This window comes from Saccopteryx leptura, chromosome 13 (genome assembly GCF_036850995.1).
Source record: "Saccopteryx leptura isolate mSacLep1 chromosome 13, mSacLep1_pri_phased_curated, whole genome shotgun sequence".
NCBI lineage: Eukaryota > Metazoa > Chordata > Mammalia > Chiroptera > Emballonuridae > Saccopteryx > Saccopteryx leptura.
In genome coordinates, this window is record NC_089515.1 from 30867270 (window position 1) to 30889898 (window position 22629).

The window sequence follows — 22629 nt, forward strand, 5'->3', positions numbered from 1 at the left end:
ACTTTTTTTTTAATTTTTTTAAAGATTTTATTTATTCATTATAGAGAGGAGAGAGAGAGAGAGAGAGAGAGAGAGAGAGAGAGAGAGGAGGGGGAGGAACAGGAAGCATCAACTCCCATATGTGCCTTGACCAGGCAAGCCCTGGGTTTTGAACCGGCAACCTCAGTGTTTCCAGGTTGACGCTTTATCCACTGCGCCACCACAGGTCAGGCGAGTCCCCCCACTTAACTAGCAGTTTGGTGTGGGCAGACAGCCTTAACCCCTGTTACCCCCTGAGTGTCCCGCCACGTGCCATTCCCCCACCACACAAGCGAAAGGCTGCAGGGAACACCAAGGGCAGCCATCCCGTTACACTCCTCGTGGCAGGAGCAGCGAGCCTCTCCAACAATCCCCAAGGTGGCAGAGTGCCATGCAACTAGCCTGGTTCGTGGTCAGCTGGGAACTTGTAAAGTTATCTGGGGTCAGGGTAATTCTGGCTGCCGCAGAACTAGAAGGAGGCCAGTGATGAGCAGGTTGTAGAATTTGGCGGCTTTGGGGATGGGAACAGGAAACCAACTGCATTTTTCACTTGCCTGATCACATCAACTCTGGATTTTCCAGTTCTCAGCATGGTTTGGTTTGTATTCTGTCTCTGTGATTTAGTCTTGAGAACGAGCACTCACCCACTGGCCCCAGAAGAAGTAGCAACTTGTATCTGGAGAGGAACCATTCATTTTACTACCTAGGGGAGAAGGTAGTTTAGTTCATAAATAAGGAGGACAAAGAGATAAATATAAGACCTATATTTTCAGCATGATCCAGTACATTGATAACTTGAAGCAGCTGTCAAGTCAACAGGCAGCTTTTATCTCTGTTATCTCACCTGACTGTCCTTGGACTTGGTAGATAGAATTTCTCCATTTTACAGAGGAGAAACCCAAGGCTCCAAGGTTTAGTGACTTACTCAAATCCCACTGAGGGAGAACTGGGTCAGGGATTGGGTCTGCAGATTCCCAGGGACAAACCTGTCTGCTCCCGCACTGGGATGGAGGACTGCCTCGGCCTGTCCTTCGAGGGTCTGCGTTTGCCAGCTCTGGGGAAGGCCCTTAGAAAGGAGCTGTTTCTGAAGGTCTCAGTAGTCGGGTTTATCAGTGCCGCCTTCGATAGCTTGTCTGGGGTGCCAGCCGCAGAGCGCAGCTACTTGTATCCCCTTGGCCGAAGAACGGTCCTCTCCTCTACCGGGGAGGGTCGTCCTCTTTGACCCAGCGCGCAGCTTCGGGAGGGGCGAGGGGCACGCATGGAGCGGTGAGGGAGGAAGGGGACACCCGCCTAGCCAGCCAGATCAGCCAGATCAACCCTGGCGACCAGTGGGGAGACCGATGTCACAGCTACACTGCCCTCACATCCTGTCAGTGTCGCCTTCTTTTAGCATTCTACCTGAGGGCTGAGAATACCACATTAAGGAATTTAGGGTTCTCTCCCTCATTCATTCTTTCACTTGCTCTCAGGATAAACAGGGAGTGCAGGCTTTAGGTCAGCTCCTTGCCACTGCTTTGGAGGTCATCAAACTGTGTTGGGACAAATCTGCCTCTTACATAAATTTTGGAGAGGGGGAGTAACGAGGCCCTCTTCTCCAAAGGAAATCCAAAACAGCCACCGAAGTAGGAAGATTATCAGGAAAACTCACAATGTTGAATGAAGGGGGCTGGGTTCTGACCCTGACATTCTATGATTCCACTTCAATCTTTTCTTCCCCATGAATTTGTGTGGATGCATGCACACACGCGCATGCACACACATACAAGCCTACACACACTTGCACACACACACACACTGCCACACACTCAGTCTTGACTTTTGATATGCTGCCACCAGGTGGCAACTATATGTCTCTGTTATCAAATTCTCAACTTTGCTCCCAATTCTCTTGAGAATTTTTTGTTCAAGATCCCACAGATTTTTTTTTAATTTTATTTATTTATTTTTTATAGAGACAGAGAGTCAGAGAGAGGGATAGACAGGGACAGACAGACAGGAACAAAGAGAGATGAGAAACATCAATCATTAGTTTTTCATTGCGCTTTGCAACACCTTAGTTGTTCATTGATTGCTTTCTCATATGTGCCTTGACCGCGGGCCTTCAGCAGACCCAGTAACCCCTTGCTGGAGCCAGCGACCTTGGGTTTAAGCTGGTGGGCTTTTCCTCAAACCAGATGAGCCCGCGCTCAAGCTGGTGACCTCGGGGTCTCGAACCTGGGTCCTCTGCATCCCAGTCCGACGCTCTATCCACTGTGCCACTGCCTGGTCAGGCAAGATCCCACAGATTTAAACCATCAATGTCCTTACCTTACTATATAAAAAATGTCTTGATGAATTCAAGCTTATGCAACCACTAAATAAAAATCAAGGCACACACCCCTCTTTGGGTATTTTCACTAATCTTTTTCACTTTTTTTTTTTTTTCATTTTCTTTTGCATTTTTCTGAAGCTGGAAACAGGGAGAGACAGTCAGACAGACTCCCGCATGCGCCCGACCGGGATCCACCTGGCACGTCCACCATGGGGCGACGCTCTGCCCACCAGGGGGCGATGCTCTGCCCATCCTGGGCGTCACCATGTTGCGACCAGAGCCACTCTAGCGCCTGAGGCAGAGGCCACAGAGCCATCCCCAGTGCCCGGGCCATTTTTGCTCCAATGGAGCCTTGGCTGCGGGAGGGGAAGAGAGAGACAGAGAGGAAGGTGCGGCGGAGGGGTGGAGAAGCAAATGGGCGCTTCTCCTGTGTGCCCTGGCCAGGAATCGAACCCGGGTCCTCCGCACGCTAGGCCGACGCTCTACCGCTGAGTAATCTTTTTCACTTTTAGTTCTTCTGCCTCTCCTTGCCTTCAGAGGATGAGATGGTGGCTCTGGTGGCCCTTTGACATAGGTAATACATTCTGAATGGAAAGCCTCACCTAGTGACTGGTCACTTGCCTGAGGCTCTGAGTACTGAGGCCCAGGGAGCCATTTCAGGAACACCTTCGTCCTGGCATACCCTTGTCCAGCTGTGTCCGAGGTAATCTGCTGGTGGATTTAGCTTTGCTTAAATATCTCAGAGGCTTGTCTTTCTTCCGAAGGAGAAAGGAGCAAAAGGTGAAGGGTGTGATATCTCGCTCTGAGAAACTCAACTCTCAGGAGTCGCTCTAAGCCATCCCAGAGGCTGTTCTGCTTCATGTGACTCCTGCCTTGAACTTTTCTTCTGCGCTCCTGCTCCCTCCGCCCGCCCACTTCTGTGGCTCAAATTTGTGTGTGGCAGAGAGCTGACTTAGCCCATAGCAACCTCCTTGGTAACTGGCGTCTTTGTAACAGATCATCTCCAGCGGTGTTTTCTTTATCTGAGCTCTCTGATTACATACAGTCCCTCTCTGCAAGCTGGGTGCCCTCCAAGCTGGGGGCACAGTTAAGCACAGTAAAAGGCTTTGCAGCCCAGCCATGTCAGGTGTGAGCCCAGCTGCAGGAGCATTTATAAACAAAATTGTTAAGTTACGGCTTTGCTTCTGGAATATGCTGTGTTCTCTGTCTGTGCCCTTTTACCTCAAGAGTCGTCTTTCCTGCGGCCGCTGAGGCACTGCCATCTTCCTGCATCCCACCTTGGGAAGGCTGTGGCTAGTAGAGCCAAGAAATACTTTAGGGGCAGTGGGGCTGGGTGCAAGGCATAAGTCTTACCAGCAAGGAACTCGTTCTGTTCCTGTCCCGTCCGGGGCTGAAAGTGCCCCCCCCAGCGGGGCAAAGGGAGTCAGGGCACACTTCCTGTTTTCTATTGCTTTTTTATCCTTCAAATATACAAGGAATTGTATTGGGGATATAGGCATGTAGTGAAAGCATACTGGCTTGAATGTTTTAAAGTTATTATGATAAAATCCTCATCAGCAGCAGTGATCCTGTTCCCCCTCTGGACCTGCCCAGCTGTGGGCCATTCTTTCCTCGGGGCCCTGCATTCCATCGCTGTGCTCTCTGCTTTATGTACACGCCTCTCTGGTTACCCACTCCAACCTCAGTGAGGAAGCATGGGTTATCCCCAGTGCTGCACACGATAGATGCTTCACTATTTCTTGACTGGAAAGTACTAGAAAATAAGAAGTGATCCTAGACTTTGTGGTGTGGAATAGTTTGTTCATATTCCAGTGCAAAGACTTCACTTACCTGATAGGTGGTAGTGAGACATCTGTTAGATGTCCCCAAGTGTGGGACATTGCAGGGTGGGAAGCAGCCTTCTCTGTCATGTCCCTGTACATCTGCGTATGCATCTGCTGCCTGAGTTGCCCTGCTCTTTCCTCAGCTTGGGAGATGCCCAGATAACACTTCCATACCAGGTATTCATCGTTTACTCCTCATTAGTTTACGCTTCCACACATTCATTCGTTCAACAATATTCATCAAACCTCTCGTGGGTTTAAGTCCCTGTGCCAGGCGATGAGGAGTCAGTACACAAGCCGGCCGTGTGATCCTTGCCTTCCAGGGCTTCCCTTGCAGGCGGAGAGCTGGGTATTAAACAAACATACCGCACCGCTAAGTCTATAACTACGAACCGTGGCAGTGCCATGGAGGAAAAGGACACGGTGCCCTGAGAGGGCAGCTGTGCAGGTGGGGAATAGGGGGGTGACTTAGCAGGTTGTGGTAGCCACTGCGCCCCACCGGGAACTCACTCCATAGGCCGATTCCTTCCTCGGCAGAGAGTCTCCGTGCTTGCCGGGAGTACTGTTTTGAAGACCTCGCCTACGTAAGAAAGCCAAAAAAGCTAACTTGTTGCTTTTCCTGAACTTTTCATTCTCAGCCCCTTCTTTTTCATTGCCCAACGCTCCTTGGTCCCTCTAATTTCAGACTGCTCTCCCCTCTCTCGTCTGTCTTTCTCTGTTTCTCTCCTACTCCAACCCCCCACCCCCTGCCTCTTTCTCTCTTTCTTTCTCTATGTGTGTTACTGTCTCCTTCCCATTACTCCTCCACTCGGGTGTGAGCAGGTTGGACTTTCTCGTTGACACGGGCAATCAAAGCATCCATTCCGCCTAGGTGTAAGTGGAACCAATCAAGTTTCAGGTTACCTTCCAAGGTGTGATCACACAGCTCCTGGTTCTGAGGCTCTTTTTTAGCCACAAAAAAAAATACTTACTGAAAAAAATTCTTTTGGCCTGTTTTCAGGGTTTGAGAGCCTTTCCTGAAGAATAGTCTCTCAGTATCTGTCATTTGACTGTATTATGTAGCCAGATTAGGTTTGATATTAAATTAACAACACATAATCTGGGTGGAGTTTCTATTGCAGCTAAGTAAACTGGATTCGTGTCCCATGAGAAGTATCATATAGGCTTCTTTGCAAGTTCATTATTGCTCTTGACTTTCTCCCAAATTAAGTGCGGGCCCAGGCTTTCTCTCATCTGTTCAGGCTTCTCTCTCCCAGGAGCAGGTTCTTGCTGATCAACTCCTTAAATAAAGCACAGGATACCTCTGCAGCTGCCTCCTCCTGAGGGACACTGTGATCCCAGAGTCTCCTTGTTTTCTTTTCTTTCTTTTCCTCTACACTGAAATGATAGAACTTCGCACTTTCTCCTTGGACCAGCAGATTTCAGCACATTTCGGTTTATTTTTAACTGACAGGTGGTGCAGGTTAAGTAGCTGTGATCAGAAGTACACACCCGGAGCATCCAGGAATGCAAGGACTTATTGTTCTGCTTTCCTTTACAAACTGTCCTTTGTCCCTTCGCCTCCAGAATTTCCCATGTCTCAGTCGCTCAGGTGTGACTCACTGTAAGCCTGGGTTCTAATATACATGAGGTTGTCAACTTGAGAGGTTTAGGGCAGGGGTCCCCAAACTTTTTACACAGGGGGCCAGTTCACTGTCCCTCAGACCGTTGGAGGGCCAGACTATAAAAAAAACTATGAACAAATCCCTATGCACACTGCACAGATCTTATTTTAAAGTAAAAAAAACAAAACGGGAACAAATACAATATTTAAAATAAAGAACAAGTAAATTTAAATCAGCCAACTGATCAGTATTTCAATGGGAACTATGCTCCTCTCACTGACCACCAATGAAAGAGGTGCCCCTTCCGGAAGTGCGGCGGGGGCCGGATAAATGGCCTCAGGGGGCCGCATGTGGCCCGCGGGCCGTAGTTTGGGGACCCCTGTTTTAGGGGGTCCTATCGTTCATTAACTCCAACAACTAAGTACTTATTCTTTTCTTTGTTATGACAAAGGTAGTATTGCTGGGGATGGCAATAGTGTTGTAAAAATAATTTCATGTGCCAATGTCAGCTAACTGGTATTGAGTGCCTGGGAGCTGTGTTGAGAAGAATTCTGAGGCCAGAACAATGCTATGATTGATTATAATGTTTGTCTTGAGTATAAAGTAAGGACATGAAGGCCAATATGTGTATTTGCTGTTCCTGGTCTAATTCAAAGATTTTTATGTTTAAATCTGTATAAGAGGAATCATTTTATTTAAAATACAGATGGAAATAAAATTACTTTTACGTAATTCATATAAGGCAGTGCACTTCCAGAGAATCAACAGCAGCCAGCACCTATATCAGGCCGGGACTGCGGAGTCCCATGTGGACACGATGGTCTGGCTTGCATTGAGTGTGCCCTAGTCCCTGGCCCCTCCTCCCAGGCTGGCTGTGCTGATATTTGGACCTATCTGTGGTAAACAGAATAATGTCCCTGAATCTGTGAATATGCTGGATTCCATGGCAAAGGGGAATTAAAATTTCAGGTGGAATGAAGTTTGCTAATCGACTGGCCTTAAGATAAAGGGAATATTCTGGATTATCAGTGTGGGTCCAGTGTAATCACAGGGTCTTTAAAAGTGGAAGAAGAAATCAGAAGTGGCACCATGAGAAGGCTCAGCTAAGCTTTCTGCCCGGCTTTGCTGGCTTTGAAGATGGAGGAGGAGGGCCTGAGGCCAAGGAAGGAAGGCAGGCAGCCCTGGGAAGCTGCAAAGGTCCTAGAAAGGAATGTAGTTCTGCCAGAATCTAGATTTTAGCCCAGTGAGACCCATTTCAGACTTCTGAACTACAGAACTATAAGGTAACATATCTCTGTTGTTTTAAGCCACTAAGTTTGTTGTAATATTTTACAACATCAAGAAACCAATATACAATCTATATTACCTCACTATAATGAAAATGATAACCACTAATCTCTAGTACCTGGCGCTGTTGCTAAGCATTTTATAAGCATTGTCTCTATTGGTGTGTCCAGGCTTCCTATGAGGTTGGTAGTTATTTGTCCCCACTTTACAGATGGAGATATAGAAGCTCGGTGATATTGAGCAACTTGCCCAGGGATGCAGAGCTAATAAGAGTCAGAGCCAGGACTTGAACCTCGGGCTCCAGTGTACCAAAACCCATGCTTCACAACCCTCAGGCCCTTTCCTGGACCTCGGGACTCAAAAGGCATTTGCATGTGAAAAAATGGGCTTAATTTAAAAACATGACCATAGCATTGTTTATAACAGAAAAAAAAATGGAATCAGGAACAACAAAGAGTAAATATATTGTGGTTTATTTAAACAATGGAACATTAGGCAACACTTGGAAAAAATGTATTAGAGTCACTTTTATCAACATAATACCACTTCAAGATTATAATAACACCACCTCAGAAACCTAGCAAGAACTTGAATTTTCAGTCACCTGTGTTATTGGTTATTTATAAGGAAAGCACGTTAATCTCTGACTTTCACTGTTAAGCAGAAACCCACAGAGACAAAAACTGTGTATGAAAATCTTTCATAAGAAACCAACAGTGCCTTATTACTTTATGACTCTGAGCATGCGTTTTGGAAGCAAAATTTCAGCCCTGTGTTAAAAGTAGAGCTTTGATATTATCTAGAGGTTATACTCACTGTGTCCTATGACATAACTACTGAGGACTTACTTGCTTAAGCAAAATATGTAGTTTGAAGTTGAAAAGTATCCTTTGAGGAAAAAAAAAATAGTTTGAATTTAATTATTATGCACCGATATACTATTTCCTTACTACTTTGATCTTTGGGAACCAGTTAAATACAATCCTGGTGAATTTGTATGAGAAATTCTATGCAACTCTTTATATCACATTTCCCAAGAATACAAATTCACCAGATTGTATACTCTTGAACTTATACTTTTCTAGCCCTGTGGTCCAGGAAAGGGCTTCAAGGTTGTGAATGTTGTTCTCCTTTATACCCACACTTATTCTATGTTCTTATTGAGTGGATGGATGGATGGATGGATGGATGGATGAATGGTTGGATGGGTGGGTGGATGGATGGATGGATGGATGGTTGGGTGAATTAATGAATTCTTGAATCTCTTTGTTCAAGATTTCTTGATTTGTTAAACCTTGTATATTCATCTAAAAAATCTCCTTGCTTGTGTAGAAGAACAACATATAACCTCTTAGTCTCCTTCTCCTTCTAGATGTTGAAATGCTTCAGGCCAGTACATCAAACCCAATCTCTGGAGGAGGTTTCTCTCGGACTACTAAGGACTCTATGATCCGCAAATTTTTAGAAGGTAAGTAGAAGGCAGCTATGAGTGGGAAGCAAAAGAGTGAAAGAGGAACGGTGGCCTGGTTCCATCCAAAGGCTGCTCCACTCCGGGACCGACCGCCGTAAACATGGCACGTGGGGGACTGAAGGGACTCTGTCTTCACGAGCTTTCCTATCAGCCTGTTACAGGGAGACTGAAAGTCCCACCACTGCAGCCGTTCATTTAGGTAAACAGGTTGCTTTCAGCAATTTTTTTTTTTTTTTTTTTTCATTTTTCTGAAGCTGGAAACAGGGAGAGACAGTCAGACAGACTCCCGCATGCGCCCGACCGGGATCCACCCGGCACGCCCACCAGGGGCGACGCTCTGCCCACCAGGGGGCGATGCTCTGCCCATCCTGGGCGTCGCCATGTTGCGACCAGAGCCACTCTAGCGCCTGGGGCAGAGGCCACAGAGCCATCCCCAGCGCCCGGGCCATCTTTGCTCCAGTGGAGCCTTGGCTGCGGGAGGGGAAGAGAGAGACAGAGAGGAAGGCGCGGCGGAGGGGTGGAGAAGCAAATGGGTGCTTCTCCTGTGTGCCCTGGCCAGGAATCGAACCCGGGTCCTCAGCACGCTAGGCCGATGCTCTACCGCTGAGCCAACCGGCTAGGGCTTAAGACTTTTTTTTTTTAATGTACATGCTTATTTTTATTTAACTAAAATTCATTGAGTATCTACTATGAACAAAGCACTATTGTGGATGTTGGGCTGGGGGACACAAAGGAAAATGATGTGATTAATTCTTCAAGAGACTTCACTGTCTCGTGAAGGAGGAGAAGATAGGGGAATATACACCACTATTATTAAGTTGAAGCTCTACTGTACAGAGGCTAAGAACACAGACTTACTTCTTCCTTCTGTTAGCTGGAAAACCTTGGGCATGTTATTTGGCTCCTTTGGGTTGCAATTTCCCCAGTTGTAAAGTGAGATGAATGTTGTAAACTTTAAATGAGTTAGTATACATTAGGTCTCATAGCAGGGCCAGACATAGAACAAATAATAAAGGTTTATTATTGTTGGTATTGTTCTTCTTATTATGGGAGGTGCCAAAGGTGAAAGCTGTTAAATTATATGAATAATTCCTTAATTCTGTTCAATTGTTTATTATCTATGGTGGGGTCCACTGATCAAATAGGTATAGAAAGCAGGATGCTAAAAGAATGGGACTCAGGCCTAACCAAGTGGTGGCGCAGTGGATGGAGCATCGGACTGGGATGCGGAAGGACCCAGGTTCGAGACCCCGAGGTCGCCAGCTTGAGCGCGGGCTCATCTGGTTTGAGCGGGGCTCACCAGCTTGGACTCAAAGTCGCTGGCTCGAGCAAGGGGTTACTCGGTCTGCTGAGGGCCTGCAGTTGAGGCACATGTGAGGGGGCCAGTCAATGAACAACTAAGGTGTCGCAACGCACAACGAAAAACTAATGATTGATGCTTCTCGTCTCTCCGTTCCTGTCTGTCTGTCTCTATCTCTGACTCTCTCTCTCTGTAAAAAAAAAAAAAAAAAAGAATGGGACTCAGGATAGGAAAAGTAATTTTCACAGTGACTAGCAAAGGAAAGTTGTAAGCAGTGGTAGACAAATCACAGGGAAGCCAAGCAGTCCCTGCAGCTCAGAAGATGCAATGAAAAATTCTACAAAGTACTTGACTAGAAATCTCATAGGAAGAAAACCCAAGCTTTATTCATCCCTGTATCTCAAGCAGGCGTTTAATCAAAGATTTGTTGGCCCTGGCCGGTTGGCTCAGCGGTAGAGCGTCGGCCTGGCGTGCGGGGGACCCGGGTTTGATTCCCGGCCAGGGCACACAGGAGAAGCGCCCATTTGCTTCTCCACCCCCTCCCTCCTTCCTCTCTGTCTCTCTCTTCCCCTCCTGCAGCCAAGGCTCCATTGGAGCAAAGATGGCCCGGGCGCTGGGGATGGCTCCTTGCCTCTGCCCCAGGCACTAGAGTGGCTCTGGTCGCTGCAGAGCAACGCCCTGGAGGGGCAGAGCGTCGCCCCTGGTGGGCGTGCCAGGTGGATCCCGGTCGGGCGCATGCGGGAGTCTGTCTGACTGTCTCTCCCCGTTTCCAGCTTCAGAAAAATACAAAAAAAAAAAAAAAAAAAAATTTGTTGGCTGAATGGTGCTAGGGAGAAGCACCTACTATGTGTATACACTGAGCTGGGTGCTTTCCCTTTATTATCTTTGCCCTCACAGTACTCCTGTAAGTAGCTCTCAGAGGGAAATCAGGCTCAGAGAGGTTATATAACACGTTCAAAGTCACACAGCTCTCGTGTATGAGGAGTGGATGGCATACAAAAACAGGTCTGCTGAGACTCCTGAAGCCAGAAGGATATTCAGGTCCCAGCACAGAGCATTTCAGCCTGTCACCAGGAAGGAGGCAGAGAAAACCTGAGGGTTGTGATGACTCCAGGGACAGAGGGCAGGAGGCAAGCTTCAGTCCTAAATCCTTTGGTCGATGGGGAGCAGAATGGAGGCAAAGGTTGCAAGAGGAGCAGTAGAGAGTGCCGGGTTGAGAGTATGATCTCTGGAACCAGCTTTCCTGGGCCCTGGCCTGGCTCTAAGGGACTCTGAGCAAGTTATTTAAATCCCCAAGGTCCTAGTTTCTTTATTTGCAAAATGAAAATAATGATTGTCGTTACTCCACAGCGTTGTTATACAATCAAACGAAATAATGTGGGTAATGCACTCGGAATGGCACTGGGCACAGAGGAAGTCCTCAGAAAGGTTTGCTGTAGTCATTTTAATCCTGAGGACAAGGGTGCTGGAACTGTTGGTGGTGAGGACTCCAGGCCACCCTCACAGTGCTGCCCAGGCTCAGGGGTTGATTCTGAGTGTCCTTGGGCTTTGGGGACTGTACTCTCTTTTCCCTAATGGAATGAATAAATGAATCTCAGCAGTAAAATTGAGATGACAGAGCCTAGAGCTCACTTCCTTTTTTTTTTTTTTTTTTGTATTTTTCTGAAGCTGGAAACGGGGAGAGACAGTCAGACAGACTCCCGCATGCGCCCGACCGGGATCCACCCGGCACGACCACCAGGGGGTGATGCTCTGCCCCTCCGGGGCGTTGCTCTGCCGTGACCAGAGCCACTCTAGCACCTGGAGCAGAGGCCAAGGAGCCATCCCCAGCGCCCGGGCCATCTTTGCTCCAATGGAGCCTTGGCTGCGGGAGGGGAAGAGAGAGACAGAGAGGAAGGAGGGGGGGTGGAGAAGCAAATGGGCGCTTCTCCTATGTGCCCTGGCCGGGAATCGAACCCGGGTCCCCCGCACGCCAGGCCGACACTCTACCACTGAGCCAACTGGCCAGGGCCGAGCTCACTTCCTTTTGCTGCACTGATGGGGGCAAATGAAGATGACACGAGTATTTTCTGAGTTGTTTTGCATGGGGTTCTCAGCCACTGCTTTCAGTCACCTTTTTCTGTGTTTCTAGGCAACAATGTGGGAATGGCCAGTTTGGAGAGGGAGCTGTACTGTCACGATCCTGAAGATGTTTATCACACAGTGGATGATGATGAGGCCTTTCCTGTGGACCTGGCCAGCAGGCCCCCTATCCCAGTGCCTAGGCCAGAGGCCAGTGCTTCTGGTGCTCACCAGCTTCCCGACAACGAACCGTACATTTCTAAAGGCAAGTGTGTCAGGGAAGGGTGCCGAGTGAAGTGTGCAGAACTTCTCAGCAGGAATTCCCTGGATCCTCTGGCTTCTGAACCATCGTCACTCAGAATGGTCTGAGTGGTCTCCAACCAGCCGCAAGGGCCAGGGTCAGAGCTTGGGGCCAGTTTGAGAGCTAGAGTAGGGGCAGAGATCAGACTCAGTGTGGCCTTCCTGGAAGCATGCGCACAGAGTGAAGATAGAGATACACAGGATTTCCCTCTACACCACATGACAAGAATCCTGCTAAATGTTTATCTCCTGAAACTCTTCTTCTTATTATTAATTTTAAATCGTTAACATTTATTGAAATATACCAAGAGTGCTATATCTGGAACATGTCATTTAATCTTTATAGTAATCTATTCTATTTGGTAAGGACCATTATTCATCCCCATTTTCCAGATGAGGAAAATGGAAGCTTACAGAGGTCACTTGATTACCATATAGCAGAGCCAGAATTTGAACTGAGGGAGGCTGTCTTCACAGACTTTCAGCCATTATGCTAGGCTGTCTACCTACCTATATTAATAAAAATTAGGAGAATTGGGTTTTGACTTCTTTATAATGGTCCCTGTGACAGCAGATGCTGATAGCACTGCCAATTTCACTGTCTTTCAGGACTTGATTGTATTCGATGATTATAGGTACTTTAAGAGTACAAATATTGCCAGATCTATGTACCTGACCTTCATTCCATTGTTGACAGAATAGCAGATTGTGGAAAGTGTAGCAAAAGGAGATGGTAAATTGGGGGAGGTACCCCTCAACCAGAGCCCCAGGTATTTGGACTAGGGGTGTCAGATAAAGAACAGGACGCCCAGTTGAGTATGGATATTAGACAAATAGCAAATAATTTTTATTGTAAGTATGTCCCTAATATTGCACACTCTTTTTTTGGCTTTGGTTTTGGTTTGTTTATCTGGGAATCCTAAACTGGGTAGAAGTTCAGTTGAGGGACATTCTGCATTGCCAAGCGCTGTTGGTGCTCCTGGTTTGCCATCCCTTTAGGTGACACCTCCTTTGGCATGTGTAGCGCACACTATTGGTGCCCTTTCTACATCCTCCCAGCTCTTTACATTTCTGTGTCCACTGGCTGCACCCTGCCTGTCAGGCCCTGTGTCTCTTAGTCTAATGGCTTTCTTTGGCAGCCAGAGCCTCCTCTGACCCTTTGCAGGACAGGCTGGAATAGTTGGGGGTTAACACCCCTGGACACAGCTTTAAACCAGTGACTGATAGGGGTTGGTGGATGAGTACCCAGCTTACTTGCCCCTCTCCTGGAGAAACATTGAGGTGCGTCCTCAATGTTGCTTTCCGGAACTCCCTAGCTTGCCCACCGAGGTGACTTACTGGATAACCCGCCATTTATTGCTTTATCTACTTCCCTGTCTTACCTCCATCACTTCACACGTAGATTACTTGCACTTGGACCCTGTCTCCGGGCTGCTGCTAAGGGAACCTCAGTGGAGAGCATGCAGCAATGCCTACATGGCGGAGGGGTGAAGGAGCGTGTGTTGATGGCATAGCTCATTATGGAGAGGCGGTTGGGACAGGGGCACAGGTTATTCCTAAAGAGCTCTGATGGACTTGCTGAGGAACTGTGGGGAAGCAGAGGAAAGGAGAGAGACAGGAGATGACTAAAAGGGCAGGGGTTTGGAAGCCCGAAAAGCTGTGTTTGTGTCCTAGCTCTTGCATTTTCCAGCTGTACAGCGTGGGACATTGGGTAAGTCATTTCACCCTCTAGCTTCCTCATCGATAAAATGGGTATCATAATACTATATGAATACATTGATGCATATATTATAATAATATTCACCCATAGCCTTATTGTGTGAGTCAGATGTATTAACATGGGAACTACCTTATAAACTGTAAAGCAGGGGTCCCCAAACTACAGCCCGCGGGCCGCATTCGGCCCCCTGAGGCCATTTATCCGGCCCCCGCCGCACTTCCGGAAGGGGCACCTCTTTCATTAGTGGTCATCCGCATCCTATGCTCCTGGAGTCCTGTATATGGCAGCATCACTCACGTACAGTACTACTTCCAGTGATGCGGGATGCATGCGTCACGGCTCCGGAAGCGCGTCATATCACTTGTTACGGCTAGCAGTGACAAATATGGAACCGGACATTGACCATCTTATTAGCCAAAAGCAGGCCCATAGTTCCCATTGAAATACTGGTCAGTTTGTTGATTTAAATTTACTTGTTCTTTATTTTAAATATTGTATTTGTTCCCGTTTTATTTTTTTACTTTAAAATAAGATATGTGCAGTGTGCATAGAGATTTGTTCATAGTTTTTTTATAGTCCGGCCCTCCAACGGTCTGAGGGACAGTGAACTGGCCCCCTGTGTTAAAAGTTTGGGGACCCCTGCTGTAAAGCACTTATACTGACATAACTTGTGTGAACTAGCAGGCCAAGGTATTGCTGTCCTATTGGCATCATTCTCAAGGTTTAGATGTAAATACAGATAATCAAAGCTACAACTGAGAGCTTGCACGTACCAGGCACTTCTCCAAGTACTTTCTGTGTGTTAACTTGTGTAATACGCTCAACAACCCAGTGAGGAAGGTACTGTTATCATCCTCATCCTACAGATAGGAAAACTGAGGCCAGAAGTGGTCAAGCCTCTTGTTCAAGATCACATGGCTCATGAGTTGCAGAGCTGGGATCTGAATCCAGGGAGTCTTGGGTAGAGCCCAGGGAGCCTTAACCACTATGATGTCCTACCACTAAGTGCACATTTGTCACTTCTCAGTATTTCCCGCTTGCCTTTATGGGTCTGCCACTCATGAGTGACTTCATCTAGACTCCTTTGGAGCTGGGCACACATTGCACCTGTTCCGTGGCCTTTCTTGACATGTTCAGTGGCATTTCCTTTTATTTTCAAGCTTCCAGGTGTTCTCTGGCCAGCTTCAGGCCTTCGGGGATCCAGCACACGTTGTTGTTCACATCGCCCTTCTCTTTAACAATCTCAAGAGTGCCTACCAGCCTGACCAGGCGGTGGCGCAGTGGATAGAGCATCAGACTGGGATGCAGAGGACCCAGGTTTGAAACCCCGAGGTCGCCAGCTTGAGCATGGGCTCATCTGGTTTTTGAGCAAAGCTCACCAGCTTGAGCCCAAGGTCGCTGGCTTGAGCAAGGGGTCACTCGGTGTGCTGTAGCCCCCCGGTCAAGGCACATATGAGAAAGCAATCAAGGTTCCGCAAAGAGTGCCAACCATGCCCTCCAACTGACTTTGTTTTTCTGGGTTTGGGACCTTGTCTGCTTGGTTTGTCTCCATCTCATAACCCCTGCAGCTTCTGCTCCTTAGTGGCTTCTCTGAGAGTGTTGATTTACAGAACTGCACACAGTGGTCCAAAGTGTGAGATCATTATGGTTTTTATTTTTGTACAAGGTTTTGGTGATTTTTTTTTTGTAAATATATGTTTTAAAGCCCTTTAGTAAGAGATCTGCTTTGGCTTTATCTAGAATCTTCTTTATCTCACAGTTTTTGCAGAAAAAAGTCAAGAGCGGCCTGGGAATTTCTATGTTTCCTCAGAGAGCATCAGGAAAGGTAAGCCAGACGTCCTCAGCTTCCTTTTGTATGACCTGAACTTCCAGGTGGTAGAAGTGTTCATGTCATACATGAACTTCCAGGTGGTAGAAGTGTTCATGCTGCAACAAAAAATTGATGCTTGTCATCTCTCTTCTTTCCTGTCTGTCCCTATCTCTGACTCCCTCTGTCAAAAAAAAAAAAAAGAAGGCAAACTTGGGAGAAAGGCATGTGAGTGTGAGTAGACAGATGAGTGAAGAGTTGGAAAGAATGATGGATAAACTTGTTTGAGGCTTTTTTTTTTTCTTTTTTTAAATACAGGGACAGAGATAGAGTCAGAGACAGGGATAGATAGGGACAGACAGACAGGAATGGAGAGAGAGATGAGAAGCATCAATCATCAGTTTTTCGTTGTGACACCTTAGTTGTTCATTGATTACTTTCTCATATGTGCCTTGACCGCGGGGGCTACAGCAGACCGAGTAACCCCTTGCTCGAGCCAGCGACCTTGGGTCCAATCTAGTGAGCTTTTGCTCAAGCCAGGTGAGCCTGCGCTCAAGCTGGCAACCTCGGGGTCTCGAACCTGGGTTCTCCGCATCCCAGTCCGATGCTCTAGCCACTGTGCCACCGCCTGGTCAGGCTCTTTGAGGCTTTTTCAATACCTATCGGAGATGCCACTTCTCTTTTTTTTTTCTTGCCATCTCCCTGAATCACAGTGTCCAAATTGGGTTCTGCTGAAGAAATGTAGAATCAAGGATAGCCCTACATAAAGTGAGCAATAAAATGTCAAGTGGTCTTCTCATGTTCCATGGGCCCCCTCACTTCTTCAGTGGCTTGTTCCCCACAGGACTTAGTAGAGTCACGGCCTCGGAAGAGATTTGGGTTTAATTCATAGTTCCCTCAAATCTCCAAAGCAGAGAACTATGAATTTGTAATGTGGAAGAGAAATTGGCACAACCCGCCTGACCAGGCGGTGGCGCAGTGGATAGAGCGTTGGACTGGGATGCAGAGGACCCGGGTTCATGACCCCGAGGTCGCCAGCTTGAGTGTGGGCTCATCTGGTTTGAGGAAAAGCCCACCAGCTTGAACCCAAGGTTGCTGGCTCCAGCAAGGGGTTGCTCGGTCTGCTGAAGGCCCACGGTCAAGGCACATATGAGAAAGCAATCAGTGAACAACTAAGGTGTCACAACGAAAGTCTAATGATTGATGCTTCTCATCTCTCTCAGTTCCTGTCTGTCTGTCCCTGTCTGTCCCTCTCTCTGACTCACTCTCTGTTTCTGTAAAATAAATAAATAAATAAATAAATAAATAAATAAATAAATAAAATTAAAAAAAAAAAAAAGAAAAGAAATTGGCACAACCCAAGGAGAGCCAGTTGGGACTCAGAACTAAATTTGCCTTTGCGGATTCTGGACTTGCGTTGTGATTCCATTGGCGCTCCAGTCTCCTCAGGCATTTCATGCCTGTGGGTTCACCATCTTAGTGCTGCTCAGAGCAGGGAGGATGGGGAGAGCTGGGAATGGGGGAGAAGCACCTGGCTGGACGTTGCTGTATATTCTGTCCTCCGAGTGGATGTTAGTCTAAAGCTATGGTTCTCACCTGGGGGTGCTTTCTCCTCCCATACCCACCCAGGACATTTAGCAATCTGGGATTTTCTGATTGTCGCAGCTGAGGAAGGGAGTGTTACTGGCATCTAGTAGGTAGAGGCCAGAGATGATGCTAACGAAGAATCATCCAGGCCAAAATGTCAGAAGTGCCTGGGCTGGGAGCTGCTGCTGCTCTGAAGGCCTGTCCGTAATTCAGGCTGGGGAACTTGACTTACTCATCAGCAGAATTCAGACCTCCCTAAAAGGTTGTGGCCTGGTCTACTGTCGTGTAAAACAGGCTTTGAAATTATTAGCTGCTTCCTGCTCTCTGACCCCATAACATCTTTCCCGCTTCTTGATCCCACATGTAATTGTTCTTGTGAGACAAGTCCCCTTGAGCCCCTGGCCGGCCTTGTTAACCTCACACGTGCAGCCGACTCCCCGGCGGGGAGCTGTCAGGCTGAGCTTTGCCTTTCTTTCCAGAGCCTCCTGTCAGGCCGTGTAGAGACAGGCCCCAGTCAAGTATATATGACCCTTTTGCCGGGATGAAGACGCCAGGCCAGCGACAGCTTATTACCCTCCAGGAGCAGGTGAAGCTGGGCATTGTCAACGTAGACGAAGCTGTGCTCCACTTCAAGGAGTGGCAGCTCAACCAGAAGAAGCGGTCTGAATCCTTTCGCTTCCAGCAGGTAAAGGCTGGGTCGAGTTTGTTTCGTGTCTGTTTCCCGTAGAGTGGAGTGGAGCGGAGGGCTGGGTCCGCAGCGTCTTTCGCACAGCTGTAACAAAGCACCTGTGGCTGGGCCTGTGAACATTTATTTGAGTGTCATTGTGAGTCCTGTGTATGCGTATCTGTCACCTAGAGTCTGTAACCTCCACAGCTCCCTGTCTTAAGAGCTGGATGGCTTTTCCGGTTGTCACAAGGCTAGAGACCAGGAACAAAAACTCAATTGTTTACCCGAAATCTGCGGCTGTGGCTTCCCTCAGCATGTGGCCCTGTACTTGAGATTTCCAGAGTTCCCCTCTCTACCCCTAGTGGCAAGACTCAGAGAACTGCCACACTTTAGATCTCAGAGGGAACTTGGAAAGCTCCCAAGAAATATGATTAAATGAACAAAACAAGTCACAGATATAAAACCACCCAAGTTAAACTCACACACATGACTCCCAGTATTCCCGATGGCTTCCCAGACCAAGCTAGTCTCTCAGGTACAGTCCCAGCCCAGCCCCCCTTTCCAATGTGGCCTCTCTCATGTGAACCTTCTGCACGGCTGGGTATTAGTCCCTGGGGGATTTTCCCTAGACTGCTCAGACATTTTGCTTTCAGGTGATTGTTGTTTATTGACTAAAATAGCAACAAATTTCAGCTCTCACATGTATATTCAACATTTGTTGAATGATTATAATAGACCAGGCTGCAGGATTACAGGAAGATATAAGACCTGTCTCTTGTCCTTCAAGAGTTCACAGTACCTCTGAAGAGCACGCACACACACAGACACACACACACACACACACACACACACACACACGCATGCAGCATAGCCCAGTGACAGTTGTCACTAAGGACAGGTGCAGTGTGGGGAGTTTTTAGGGAGAAGGTAAGCCTTGACCCAGGCCTCCAACAAACTTATGGAGAGCAATTGATGTCCTTTAAGGTCAGGGGAATCAGGGAGGAGGGGAGGCTCTTGGTTGTGGACTAGATGTCTCTCTCTTCTGTTCAAACACAACTTCTAAGAGTACTTGGATTTCTCTGGGGACTGATTGCAAATACACTCAGCTTCATTTGCATGTTGGCAATGTTATTGCAATGTGATGTATCTTACAAACAGCATAAAATTAGAAAAAGTTTTAATGCCTAAAGGATATAATTCTGATGCATACTTTAAAAATGAACTAATTTTTTTTTTCCAGGAAAATCTTAAACGGCTAAGGGATAGTATCACCCGAAGACAGAAAGAGAAGCAAAAATTAGGAAAGCAGGCAGGTATGTGGCTTCCTAGGGGTGCGGCATTGTGAGAAGCTTTGCTGTAACCTGTTGTGCTTGAGTTTTTTCTGCTGGGGCCTGAATGGGGAGACTGCTTGCCCAGCACCTGTCACCTTGTTTACATATCTGGGTCCCCCACTACACTGTGAGATCCTTTTGGGCAATGGCTTTGTCTTCTTAAGTCTGTACGTCTAATACCTGGAACATAAGACATGTCAGCAAATGAATGAATGAATGGCTTGAACTCTGCATCTTTCTAAACCCCCCCACCCCCACCCACTCAGAAAGTATGGTAATGCTTTCTCCCCAGGCACCAACTCTCCCTGGGGCATTTAGGGAAGTTGTGTTTTTTTTTTTTCTTCTCTTGAGCATATTGAAGAAAATCCCATTTGCATAGTATCTGTTTTGATTCAAGCAGAGAACTGTGTCATCAGTGTTCACACCACACCCTTCTTCAGAAGCTCAGGCCCCGGGCGGAGCAGGTCTCCTGCCCTGTGTCATGAAGCTCCAATAGCAGGCCCGGAAGTTCCGGTTGTGCACACTGAGGCCTGGGCCCTCCATTCCCCGGGACCCATCCTCCCCCAGGTGCTACTCATGTGGCAACACCGCCCTGAGCAAAGAACGAGCATCTGCTCACACTGCATATTCCCACTGAAAACCTGTGGAGTGGTGGGGCTCTGTGGTTCATGTGGCCAGCCTTACACCGAGAGGGGCTGGCAAAATAAAATAAAGTAAAATAAAATAAAATAAAATAATAAAATAAAATAATAAAATAAAATAATAAAATAAAATAAAATAAAATAAAATAAAATAATAAAATAAAATAAAATAAAATAGGCCTGACCTGTGGTGGCGCAGTGGATAAAGTGTCGACCTGGAAATGCTGAGGTCGCCGGTTCGAAACCCTGGGCTTGCCTGGTCAAGGCACATATGGGAGTTGATGCTTCCAGCTCCTCCCCTCTGTCTTTCTCTCTCTTTGTCTCTCTCTCTCCCTCTCTCTCCTCTCTAAAATGAATAAATAAAAATTTTAAAAAAATTTTAAAAGTTATAAAAAAATAAAATAAAATAAAAAGGATCTGGCTCTCAGATCTTGAATGGAGCCTCATTATGTGAAGAGTTAAGCTTGTGTATCAGTTTCGTAGTCTGTCTCCAGCTGCCATCAACAGCCCGACTTCCTATGACCCTGGTCAGGCTGGTAGCATCCCAGTCTTCAAACAAGACATCTTCCTGCCACAGATCCCTTGCTCATGCCTCTCCCTTCTCATCTGCACGAACACTGCTGGGCTGCAAGACCCAGCCTGGAGCCCTGCACAGTGAAGCCGCCTGGACCACCGCAGACCATTGTGTTCCTTCCTCATTTGAGCGTCTGCAGAACTATGTATCTTTCCATTCATCCAGTTCTTCTCCTTTGCATCCTCTGATTGCTATTACTTCAGTCCTTTACTCAAACCATCAGCAATTCCAAAATGCAACTTAAGTCTGCTCATTCTGACCGCCTCCCACGCCGCAGCTGCTGCCAAACTGCCATCCCTTTTCCTGGATTAATGCAGGAGCCTCTTCAGTCCTCTCTGTATGCCCATCCTTACTCTTCTACAGTTAATCCTGCAAACTGCAGCCAAAGACCTTTTAAAAATAAACTATCAGATTGTGCCACTCCCTTGTTTAAAACCCTCCAGAGGCTCTTGTCATACCCAGGGGGAAAATCATACATGATCCGACCTCTAGGCTCACCCCCCACCCCCCACCACCCTGTGCTCTCTAGTCACAATGGACTCCTTTTTGTTTCTCTGTCAAGCTGAAAGCATTCTCCCCAGGGCCTTTGCACTTGCATTTCCCTCTCCTTCTTTCCCCACACCTTCACTGGCTGGCTCTTTTTATTCTTCAGTGCTTGGCTGTAACTTCTCCTCCTCAGAGAAGCCTTCTCTGCCGCTCTCTCTGGAGTAGCCTCCAACACTCACTTCCTGTGCCACTGCTTACCTTCCTTTCCACACGTCACAGACTGGAATTATCCTGTGTGCTTGTTCGCATGGTTATTTCCCACCACCACCTTACCCCCTCACCCAGAAGGTTAAGAACTGGTCTGTTTTGTCTCAGCTGAATCCCATGCATGTAGCACAAGTACATTGATGGGGCTCAAGAAATCTTTGTTGGAATGGTTGAGTTCAGTAAAATGCTTGGTGACATCATTCATTCATTCCACAAATACTTATTAAGCTAAGCACCAGGCAACTTACCAAATACACAGACCTATAAGGCGCAATCGTTACCATCTGGTAGCTTACAAGTTAGTCTTTTATTTGCATAGGTCTGGTTTTCCCAGCTAGAGCCTGTCCCACAATGCCTAGCGCAGTGTTTTGCATATAGTACTGGCCTAGTGAATATTAACAATTTTGACTGGGAGAAGAGGGGTAGAGTTTATACCCATGGCAGAAGGTCAGAGAGGTTATTGTTAGAAGTCTGCTTGAGTGCCTGGATTTTAAATGTATGCTGCCACTAGTCAAGTTTCCACTTGTCTGCCCTCCTGGTTGGGAGGAGGAGAAAGGAGAAAAGGCAGAAAATCTGGTTGAAGATCTGCAAGTCATCCTTGGATCCAACAGTAGGGCTCTGGGTAGTAAAAGGATGGAGGTGTTTTTTAAAACTAGAGCACATGAACCCAAAGAGAAAAGCCTTGTTTAAATGAAATAGTCAAGCTATTAAATGTAGGCAGTAGGAAGAGAACTGCAGTTTGGTAATGCATGCGGTGCATGCAGGGTAGGAGAGCAGGGGCATTTAGACAGCACCCGTGTCTTTGGCTGAGTCTTGCTGGGAGGGGGGGTGCTTATAATCTGGCTACCAGAGAAAGCCCCAGCAGTTGGAAGTTGGACCCTATATAATATGGTGTGGCCCAATGGCTTCAAAGTACCTGCCAAAGAGAAGGCATTATTTATGGTTGAGTAAATATGACCTATTAGTTAACTCCATAAAACTCGATTGTATATATATTTAGTGACATACTAGCTTGTAATTGCCTATTCCAGGGAATTTCACACTGGGCTGCTGCAGAGCAGCCGTGTGCATGCTTGTGGGGTAGGGAGTGGGCCTAGGGGTGGGGTGGGATGGGGGACAGGATCAGGATTGGGACAGGGTTTAGGCCACTTACTCTGCTTCAACCATCACAGCTCCTTTAAAAAACTTTGTTTTTTACACTGAGCTTCTGTTTCCACCAGAGGAAAGAATTCTCCTGCACAAGAACCAGAAAACATTTGAAAACCACTGGCACAGAATAACATTGATCTATAGAAGAGTTAGGGTTGACGGACGGCATTTCTGCTTAAAGGACATTTTCCTGAAAAGGAACCCACTCTAAACACAAGGGCTGTC

General features: G+C 47.1%; 1 protein-coding gene across 3 annotated transcripts in view; it reads left to right on the top strand.

Moving 5' to 3' along the window:
• Positions 1-22629, top strand: part of PIK3AP1 (phosphoinositide-3-kinase adaptor protein 1) — a 119961-nt gene that overhangs the window by 79940 nt on the left and 17392 nt on the right. For all 3 annotated transcript variants that reach the window (XM_066355581.1, XM_066355582.1, XM_066355583.1), the window contains exons 9-13: positions 8416-8511; positions 11946-12140; positions 15655-15720; positions 17769-17974; positions 19197-19269. In XM_066355581.1, the coding sequence (XP_066211678.1) occupies positions 8416-8511; positions 11946-12140; positions 15655-15720; positions 17769-17974; positions 19197-19269 (636 nt within the window). The remainder of the gene's footprint in view (positions 1-8415; positions 8512-11945; positions 12141-15654; positions 15721-17768; positions 17975-19196; positions 19270-22629) is intronic.